This window comes from Triplophysa dalaica, chromosome 6, assembly GCF_015846415.1.
Source record: "Triplophysa dalaica isolate WHDGS20190420 chromosome 6, ASM1584641v1, whole genome shotgun sequence".
Taxonomy (NCBI): domain Eukaryota; kingdom Metazoa; phylum Chordata; class Actinopteri; order Cypriniformes; family Nemacheilidae; genus Triplophysa; species Triplophysa dalaica.
In genome coordinates this window covers 1,353,694-1,363,971 of record NC_079547.1, presented here as the reverse complement: position 1 = coordinate 1,363,971, position 10,278 = coordinate 1,353,694, and the positions used below count along the sequence as shown (strand labels likewise).

Sequence of the window (10,278 nt, the reverse complement as noted above, 5' to 3'; positions counted from 1 at the left end):
TAACAAGCAGAGGCACTTTCTCCCACATTTATATCATTTTTATTCTACTTTTTGAAGTATAACATTATGACATATTTGGGCTGTACTGTATTTACACGACCGGCAGAGGCGCTGTTTCCACCATGTGATGTAATATAATCACTGCATATTGAATCCTTTTCATCATTATTTAAGTATATATTGTTCATCAATTAGGTAGTAAAAGATTATAGGTTAAGAAATGATTGCAGTATGATTACAAAAACATGTCTGAGGTTGATCAGACAACACATTTCAATGTAAAAACACTTTTTAAAATGCATCCCAGTTTCCATCACTAGCATGTGTCACGCAGTGTGAAAAATAAATCACCAAGAAGCTTAAGAGTATTATAACTATGATCAACCTCACTTAATTATGCATGTTAAATCTTTCAAATCTTTAAAGGTGTGATTACAACATTTAATCCTGTGTTTGATGAGTCACGTCAATAGTTGCATCAGTCACTCCGAAAACAAATGCATCTCAGTACATGAGGTCAGTGAAGATTTTCTTCAGAATGATGGTTCAGCTCAACAGAGCAAGCAATGCATTTTCACTTCAGGCCACCTGACTCTGAATCAGGTTTAAAAACTGTTTCAAGGTTAATTTCTTGATGACAGAAAATCCATTTAACTCGTTCTGAAAGGCCGGAAGCCCTGCTGTCTTAAATTAGCCAACGGCAGGAAAAGCTGTTCTTCAGGTGGAAACTCCTCCCATCGTGTCCATGCCCAACCTAAGACAGAATTGAATGAGTAAAGCTGAATGAGTCAAGACATTCATTTGTGTTTGCATTGGATACTTTAAAATAGGCGTCAAAATAACTGACAATTATTCTAGTAATAGTTTCAGTTACTGCACAGAAGTAAATTCACAGAAGTGTCTTCACGATTCAATGTCAGCTTTACTGTTTTAACACCCATAACATTGATATTTAGTGGTAAATAAACACATCCGTCCAATTATAAAAAAAAGATATTCATCTACAGTGAAGGAAAACTTAATACTGCTGGCAGAAAGCCTAACACAGTTCCTGTTTGGTTGGAAATTTTCGTGTATATGTTCACACTCCCAATCTCTGTAGCAAGTTAGTAACATAATGACTTTTTAACTTTGTTTCACAGGAGACTTTCCAAACAGCCAATTCGTTTGGAAGTGGCATACTATCTCTTTTTGATTCTGAATGACAATTCAGAAAAGTACTTTATGTACTCACAAATGTTAAGCGTGAAGGTGGTGTGAGACAGTCAACAGTCTGGCACGCCAGATTTTTATCACTGTTCTTAAGATTCTGTGGGCGGACCACCTGAGGCTAAAACTGGACAGGCAAATCAAACAAAGATTAAAGATACCTTCATTTTTCTCAGGTTCCAGATTGACTGGTTCAGCGGATAAAGGCCTGTCCAGCTCTCCCTGCATGAAGATTGTGATATAATGATAGTTTTCTTCCAGTCTGATGGAGTTGACGACAGATGCGAAGCAGATGTTTTTCAGATGAACACCAGCTTCCTCCTTCACCTCTCTCTGTGCACAGTCCTCCCACGTTTCTCTGATTATTATGCAGCAGAATATTTATTTCACCATTCTTGTTTCCATATTAACATAGATACGTGTAGTCGCACTTACATTAATGTAACATAAATGTATTTATAGGAATATAGTGAAACATGTTTTCCTTTTTTTTTGTACTGTAGAAAAGGCCACATTGATGTACTTTAGTGATAATAATCTTACCCGAATTCAATATGACCTCCTGGTAACTGGTATTTACCTTTTCCCACTATGGTTTTTCTTTTTCCCAACAGAATGCATCCTGGGTTGCACGAATCTGTCACAATAACCCCAAGTCCCACTCCAGGACGTGTGGCGATGGGTTTGCCATTTTTAACCACCTCAGACATGTTACTTAAGCTGTGATGAAAGAGACAGAGTTATAAACTGCACCCTGTGTCCTTACGGCTTTAACAAGAATCCAAAGGTGTTTATTCTGTAAATCCATTTGACTTTTATCGTCTTTACTTGAATAACTCTAGATTCCAAGCAGTGTACCCTATCAGTATAATGAACAATGACTCATTCTTTAGTCCCTAAGATTTTAAATTTAGTTGGTGAAGTATTGCATTAGCAGAACAGAGCACAAAGGTCATGGGTTCGATTACCAGGGTTTACCTTGAAGAAAAAGCGTCTGCAGAATTTATGTACGTATTCATTTGCATTGAGATCTTGGGGCAAACCGTACAATGCCAAGAACCCACTGCAATTCCTCTAGTGGACCTCAAACCACTAGAGGTTCACCAAGCCCCAAAAGTGTAGAGCTGCACGTCCGTAAAGGCACACAGAATAAAAATGAAATATTTATAAAGAATTGATAAAGAATCTGACTCCAAAACATTGTTTAACATATTTCTAGACCTTATTATCTTATGTTACATTTCAGACAAGTTGTTAAAGACCATGTACCATAATGGATCCCTAAAAAGGTCAAATTTAAAATATTTTTTTTTATTTTTTTATCCTTAAATATATATGTATAATGGGTCCAGTGGAGAAACATTGTGCAATTTTGGTCTTTTAAATCTAAATTTTAGTTTAAACTATAACCTTTGTCCCTGGCTGAGATACAACCGTTTAAAACTGTAAATATTGAAAAAATGGCCTATGAAGTCTTTAATCAGGGGCACCGTGGCAGGCCATCCACTCACAAAAAAGTTTTTATATTTATGTTAGGAAATTTACAAAGTATATTCATGGAACAAGATCTTTACTTAATATCCTAATGATTTTTGGCATAAAAGAAATATCCATAATTTAATATGTATGCATTTGGCAGAATCTTTTATCCAAAGTGACTTACATTGCATTATCCAAAACATTTGTTTCTAATTATCTGCAATCCCCTGGGATCGAACCCACAACCTTACCACTGAGCTACAGGAAAGCTTTGACCCATACAATGTATTTTTGTCTTTTACTAAAAATGTTCCCATGCTACTTAAGACTGGTTTTGTGATCCAGGGTCACAATTTGTGACAAAATAAAACTTTCATTTTGGGGGCTACATTTGCATAAATGAACCACATCAGATGAAAACTTACCTAGATCTGACTTGCCAGATGAATCTACTAACAGAGCGCATTCCCTTTGCGTCTGTTACAAATTGTAAACAACAAAATACGCAACAATCCTCTTTCAATATTTTTCAATATAGCAAACAAATCCCTATCACGAAATGGAGACTCTTCTGGTGCCCCATTGAGATCCAGTCCAAAGAGCGGCTGCGCGCGCAGTTGACGTACGTCGTCGCGCATGCGCGTCCCGTCGTCTGTGTTTTCCGCTGCGCCGCTTGTGCAGAGAAACATGGCGACGTCCCTGATCTGCGGCCGGTTGTCCGCTGGACTAAGAAATTCCGGCTCTAGGACAACTTTGAGCTCGGCAGCGAAGGTCAGTTTTGTGTACATATATTATGTCACTTTATCCGATCGCAATGTGTGGGGTTTGTCCCCTTTTTGGTTTACTTTAGGACCTCAAAAAGGCGATTTCGGTTTGACATTAGCGTTCAGGCTAACAGCCTTTCATCATTATTAATGCCTACGCTAGCATGTCAATTCATAATGAACTCAGTTTATAATCTAGGTGGTCTAAACATGAATTATCAGGGGTTTGGGTGGCTGTTTTGTTTATATTTTTGTAATAAACACGGTTGTCATCATGGGTTTATTACTGTGCTTTGACCTACATGGTCCTATAAACACAGCCTGTCAGTTTCAGTTCAGTGTTTCTGTCCAACTGATAGTCCAGCTAGTTTATTCCCGAATCACCACTATGATGTTGGTTATAGACTTGTAAAAGGTTAGAATTTGTCTACAGATGGTAAGCAGAGTGTTGGTGTAAATATGTGAATGTGTGTGTGCTTGAGAAGATTTTGAATAAGATGCTGTGAACCATGTCTTGCCTTAAGGGTGTAATGAGCAAAAGTGGTCCTAAATCTATTCATAAATTCACAAATATCTCCTGTTTGCTCATTCCTCCTCAAGGAAATTGTGGACGTCACCCTTGTGCCCTTTTACCTTAATACATGCATAAGGGTAAACTGTCAATAAGTATGATGCATCTGTTAAAGTCAGCAGAACTCAAGTGTTTCTTTAAAAGAAACAAAGTGAAAATCCTTGTCGTTGTAAACCTTAAACTCCAATCACTGTTCTTGTTTACATTAACCACACTAAAAAGGAACTATTTGCAATGTAAACATGACTGGCTTTGTGTACCTAGACACTAGTTGGATTTAATTAGATTTTTTTACACTCAGGTGCTCGGTGGGACATCGGGTCTATTTGGTAACCATGGGAACCAGCCGTCTCCGATGCTGTGTGGGCAGCAGCAGAGAAACCTCTCTCTGCATGAGTACATGAGCATCGGGCTCCTGAAAGAGGCGGGCATCTCTGTGCCCGCTGGTATGGTGGCCAGCTCGCCCGAAGAGGCTTATGCTGTTGCCAAACAGATCGGTAAGAATAGAACAATGCATGCTGACTTGTATTCTCGATGTATTCCCTAATGCAAACAAAAGATCCTTTCCTGTGATGATCCTATGTTTTAGTCCTAGACGTGCTGTGTGTGTTTTCTATGCTATTCTGTTACACGCTGAAGTCTAAACATAGATTTGTGGCACTGTTGGAGAATGTGACGGCTCAAACCCTTAATCTGAGTGTCAGCATGCAGGCGGCACCTGCACAGAGTCGTGACAGACAGGCAGAGCTGTGGGCAGGAATAAAGGAGACTCAGGTTTCGCTAGCAAATAAAGACTGAGGAACATGAATAATGGGTTTTCTGTGACCCACACGGCCTGATCTGTGTACTGGAACCTGTTGGGGACTTCACTCAAACTGAACATTTCTGTTGAATTATAGGAACTGGACTGGAAACTGAGGGTTTGTTGCAGACATGGGAATATTTACAATTGCAACATTGACTTCAAATGTCCAGTTTCACTTAATCAAACCCAACACCCCAAAGGCCAATGAGAAACTTCCCCTTTCCAGTTCTCCAACAGCTTACATGTATTAAATTGTGTATTTTTTATTTGATAAAATGCATCAAATGTCCTGAAATGCATCAATATTGAATCAATATTGACTAAATTATAAATTCGGGACCATTTTTGACATTACAATAGCAGACGTTACAGGCTTCGTTTATTTTCCTCTCTCAGGTTCTAAAGATCTGGTGGTGAAAGCACAAGTGTTGGCTGGAGGTCGAGGCAAAGGTTCCTTTGAAGGAGGATTGAAGGGTGGAGTCAGAATTGTTTACTCGTGAGTATCCCTCACTTCTTCCCATATCATCACTTCATTACTCATGCGTTATCTTTATTTCCACTGAGTTTTTATCTTTATCTCTCTCTCAGGCCAGAAGAAGCGAGGGACATCTCCTCAAAGATGATTGGAAAGAAGCTGTTCACCAAGCAGACGGGGGAGGCGGGCCGCATCTGTAACCAGGTGTTCATCTGCGAGCGCAGGTACCCGCGCAGAGAGTATTATTTCGCCATCACCATGGAGAGGTCATTTCAGGTCAGGGCTCACACATTATGTCATTCCAGTTTCAATAACTATATGTCTGTTAATTCCAAATCTAAGTAGATTTGAAACTGAAGATCACTGTGTTGCAGTTAGCATAATGGACAGCAGAGGGCGGGAGAAAGGGGTTTTCATTCTGTTCAAGCCTTCAATCTCCTCTTAAAGTTGTGTAACATGGTATTTGCAGGGCCCCGTGCTGATTGGCAGTTCTCAGGGGGGCGTGAACATTGAAGATGTGGCTGCAGAGAATCCCGACGCCATCGTGAAAGAGCCCATCAACATCATGGAGGGAATAAAGATAGAACAGGCCATCAAGGTGCGATGCTCCTGTAGGACTAAATGGACACCTGTGGCCATACACGACAGTCATGTGACTCAATTTACATGAAAATGTGCTTCGCTCTCTCTCGCTCAGGTGGCGGAGAAGATGGGCTTTCCTCCCGCGCTGATCAATGAAGCTGCAGAAAGCATGTTGAAGCTCTATGATGTGTTTTTAAAGTATGACGCATCAATGTTGGAGATCAACCCGATGGTTGAGGACTCATCCGGCATCGGTATTCTAAACATCCACCTTCTGTTTGGTGGCTCTTTGCATAATGCCAGCAGTGTATCCGGTGGTTTTAAAATTTCTTTTGTATTTGCAGTGATGTGTATGGATGCCAAGATCAATTTTGACTCAAACGCTGCCTATAGACAGAAGAAAGTGTTCGACATGCGGGACTGGAGCCAAGAGGATGCCAGAGACAGGGAGGCAGCCAAAGCAGATCTCAACTACATCGGCCTGGACGGCACTATTGGCTGTCTGGGTCAGTGAAATAAACCTCAAGCTTCCATTAGAGAATATTATCAGCATTAACTTTAGTCATAATTTTGCACACACCTTGAAGAATCTGCCGGGGAGATCATAAAAATAGCATTTTGGTGGTTTTAGTAGCACCCTGTTTAACCCCTTGTACATAAATTGTTGTTATTTCGTCCTATGAGAAAAAGGCAAAGATTTTTCTGCCTTTCACAAGCTACGTAGGAAAGTAATGTTTATAAAAATGATGCTATATTTTTGTAAACCTAGTCGAAAATCAGGATAATTTGAAATGGTTGTCACCTGTCTGTGTCTAGTCAATGGTGCTGGACTCGCTATGGCAACAATGGATATCATCAAACTGCACGGTGGAATTCCCGCCAACTTTCTGGATGTAGGAGGCGGAGCCACAGCACAGCAGGTGACGGAGGCCTTCAAGCTCATTACCTCTGATAAAAAGGTAAGGTCAAAATTCACCATAGTTAGGTCACATTTTGAAATGTACAAAATCTATACGACATGCTTGGTTTTTTTCAACAGGTTCAGGCAATTTTGGTAAACATTTTTGGGGGCATTATGAGGTGTGATGTCATCGCCCAGGGCATCATCATGGCTGTCACTGACCTAGACCTAAAAATCCCCATCGTGGTGCGGTTACAAGGTGAGCGAGAGACAGATGGACTGAAGTAAATCTCAGAATGATTTATGTGTGCTGGCGAGTTTGATTTATGAAGCAAAAGGGGGATAGATTGAAACCCATTTAAAACATTTTTGTTCTATCACTTTATTCATAAGGGCTTATTTCTTGTTCTCAAACGAGTGGCCATAGGGTTTCATTACAACATCACACAAACCATAAACAAAGACGCATCAAAGCTTTGGCTTTGCAGAATGACATTTTGCGGCATCTAGTGGTGAGGTGGAGAAATGCAACCAACGGCTCACTCCACCCCTCCCTTTTGAAGCACTATGGTGGCTGACACAGAACTAAGATGACGTGACGTTTTCACTTATTTGTCGAAGCAGACAACGTATTTACATACAACGTCTTTATACCACTCTGAACACATAATTGTGTTTATTATATTAGACTTCTGTCAATAGGTCCTCCAAAATATTACACACTGCACCTTTAACACATGTTCTTTAACACATGTTCTAGACACGTTGATGTTCTCACATCTCATCCTATGATCTTCAGGAACACGTGTGGATGATGCCAAAGCGCTGATCGCCGCCAGTCCTCTGAAGATCCTGGCCTGTGACGATCTGGACGAGGCAGCTAAAATGGTGCGTTGACCTTGTATCTGTTCATTTACTCGAGCAAACGGAAACTGAGCCGAAATACTGAGATGAAGAACAAAGAAATCTACTCAACACACTTCTTCAGGAATCAGATTGATAAACTAAGCAAAGATGAGGGTTTGAAGGAACACCCCAACTGGAAAAATGTTGTCGTCATGTTCAGGTTAATTCGAACCGATATAATGTTTCTAGTGTTCACCTTTTCACACAAAATGAAGCCAAAAATGTGTGTGCTGTAGCTTAGTGAGATTACTGGTATTATTTCCATTATCGGAGGCAGCCAGCCGTCTTAACAAGTAAAGGGTTTGATTTATTTTTGTTAAATGCATTTTCAACCACATGTTTCTGTGTCTCTCTAGGTTGTAAAGCTTTCTGAAATTGTGTCGTTGGCCAAGGAGGCCCAGGTGGATGTCAAGTTCCAGCTGCCCATCTAACAGAACAATCCTATGAACCACAGTACCATTAAACCATCTCCTATAAACTGAACCCTGTCTCAGATCTCCAACAGAGTTCTTCACAGCCCTGTGTCACGGTCCGGCTTCTGTCAGTTGTTGTCATCCCGCAGTTCCTGTCCTTCAGTTTCACCAGCGCTTACAGAATGCAAACGCTCACGTGTGTGCATGGTACCGCTTCCATTTCACCCCAGCCCATGGGACATGTCCGCTAGCATACTGTGGGTTATTTTGGTCCGTTGGTTTAGGTGGGGGTCAGTGTTACTGCCTACTGTAAACTGTTGTCAATGTTTTTTGTTTCCTTCAGTGGAGAATGTATTTATGTGGGACTGTATTTATACTGTCGAAATGGGGATCCGACTCTTTGGATATAGAGCGTCACTGGCACACTTACTATACACACAGAATCTGTAAAAGAAAATCCCACCCCCCTCTCTCTCTCTTCCTCTGCTTTCCGTCGGGAGCGCGTGTCGCTGCAGGACGTCCTCTTTGTTCTCCTGAAGAGAAATGCACCAATTCCCTTTCAAACAAACACAAAAGCACTCTTAGGGAATATGTGTGTTATTAGTGTGCTATAAGTGTGATATAGAGCCGCCTGCGCAGCACAGAAACAATAAAAAACCACACAAACGTCTCTGAGGGTGATGTCACTGTCTGTTATTGAAATGTCAAGTTTAGAAAATAGTTTTGTTTGCATGTTTATTTTGTAGAAGGAATCCAACTTCTGTAAAGGCAGAACAATGATTCTGGAGAGGTCTGTCTGTATCCAAACTGCACCGGACTGGTGTCCTATAGAAATTAGATCCAGTCCTTAAAAGGGCAGTTCACATAAAAAAAAAGTTTAATCAATAACTCACCATCAAGTTGTTGCAAAAATGTCTTTGTTATGTTGAACACACAGAAAAATGTTTTTTTATATTGGGGCTCCATTGACATTCGTTTTACTATGGAAGTCGAAGGCGCCCTAGAAATGTCAGTTGCTAACATTCTTCCAAATATCTTCCTTTGTGTTCAACCAAACAAATAAATGTTTACTGGTTTGGAACAACCAAAGGTGAGTTAATGGACAGAATTTTTATTTTTGGGTGAACTGTGCTTGGGATCAGAGTTGCAGGACAGTTGAGCTCAATGGCCGTTTTTTCCCGAATGTGGAAAAAATATCTATATTTTTGAATGGCCTTTAATGTCAAAAGCTTGCATATGTACATTATGTAGTGACCATAAATAAGTTAAAATTAAACAAATATTTACAGTTAGGAAAATCAAAAAAGGTGAAGCTCAATTAATGTGTGAATCAATAAAGCACTATTCACAGTATTTTTAATTTAGGTTACACTGTACTTTGTTTTTAGTATCTTACAAAATTGCTAAAACCCAATTAGATCTTAAAACAAGATGTTCTTACTATTAGTTATGAAAATGATGTTCGCAAAAACAAGTTGTATGTGTAATGGTGCCTTTTGGAATGCTTTTTGAAGATGCTTTTATATAAAACACTTGGTACTCCCTTACAAAGTGATAATTCACTCTAAAATGAAAATTCTGTCATGAAACGTTTAGGTAGCCCGTCACTACTGCACATCTTAATATTGAATTCAGACCATAGACTTTGATTTGTTCATAAATATTTTTCTAAGTGGACAGTCAATGTCACAAAATGCCATAATTATCATCATCATTTGGAAGCAAAATAGCTACAAATGTTATAATCCCATACCCGTCTCCGCAGACAATAAGGTTGTGTGCGAAACCTTGCTTGAACCCATGCTAAATTGTTTATTTGCAGAGAACTTGTAATTGATTTGGGGTAAACAAACCCGTTTGCTGCAAATGTTTGCCACAAATACCAGATCTTCACTCTTGGCATATTTATTCATTCTACTGAACCCTTTTTATCGCCAGATTTCTGTTTCGATGTTTCTCTCAGCTCTTTGGGTTACGGTCCGGATGCTGATGTGGTATCTCTGACGTCTTTGCATCTCACTATAAACCAAATCAACGTTCACCTCCGTGGAAATGAAATGTACATAATTTCCCTTCACGCCACAGGCTCCTTCATATTCACCTGTTTATTTTTGGTGAAATGAAGTCTCTCGGTGTTTGGAGTCTGATGTGCCCCTCCGGCTGAATTATCTTC

General features: G+C 39.9%; 2 protein-coding genes across 2 annotated transcripts; one reads left to right on the top strand and one right to left on the bottom strand.

The window, feature by feature from the left end:
- Window positions 1-11: 11 nt before the first annotated feature.
- nudt15 (nudix (nucleoside diphosphate linked moiety X)-type motif 15) lies at window positions 12-3,299 on the bottom strand. The gene is made up of 4 exons (XM_056750259.1): window positions 3,114-3,299; window positions 1,753-1,929; window positions 1,371-1,567; window positions 12-754 (listed from the first exon to the last, which is right to left on the bottom strand). The coding sequence occupies exons 1-4, from the start codon at window positions 3,152-3,154 to the stop codon at window positions 651-653; spliced, it is 519 nt and encodes a 172-aa protein (XP_056606237.1). The 5' UTR covers window positions 3,155-3,299; the 3' UTR covers window positions 12-650.
- An 8-nt stretch (window positions 3,300-3,307) lies between these two features.
- Window positions 3,308-8,775, top strand: sucla2 (succinate-CoA ligase ADP-forming subunit beta). The gene is made up of 11 exons (XM_056750255.1): window positions 3,308-3,459; window positions 4,325-4,520; window positions 5,225-5,324; window positions 5,417-5,579; window positions 5,773-5,901; window positions 6,001-6,139; window positions 6,230-6,391; window positions 6,702-6,844; window positions 6,925-7,045; window positions 7,586-7,674; window positions 8,049-8,775. The coding sequence occupies exons 1-11, from the start codon at window positions 3,325-3,327 to the stop codon at window positions 8,121-8,123; spliced, it is 1,452 nt and encodes a 483-aa protein (XP_056606233.1). The 5' UTR covers window positions 3,308-3,324; the 3' UTR covers window positions 8,124-8,775.
- Window positions 8,776-10,278: the final 1,503 nt, after the last annotated feature.

Bases quoted from the DNA above. Each gene is read 5' to 3' on its own strand.
- nudt15 (XM_056750259.1), bottom strand. From the start codon at position 3,154: ATGCGCTCTGTTAGTAGATTCATCTGGCAAGTCAGATCTAG. The intron at 1,930-3,113 runs GTAAGTTTTCAT...CTTTCATCACAG, and splicing joins ATCTGGCAAGTCAGATCTAG to CTTAAGTAACATGTCTGAGG. The intron at 755-1,370 runs GTATCTTTAATC...ATTCTGTCTTAG, and splicing joins GGAACCTGAGAAAAATGAAG to GTTGGGCATGGACACGATGG.
- sucla2 (XM_056750255.1), top strand. From the start codon at position 3,325: ATGCGCGTCCCGTCGTCTGTGTTTTCCGCTGCGCCGCTTGTGCAGAGA. The intron at 5,580-5,772 runs GTCAGGGCTCAC...TGGTATTTGCAG, and splicing joins CCATGGAGAGGTCATTTCAG to GGCCCCGTGCTGATTGGCAG. The intron at 6,140-6,229 runs GTATTCTAAACA...TTGTATTTGCAG, and splicing joins TGAGGACTCATCCGGCATCG to TGATGTGTATGGATGCCAAG.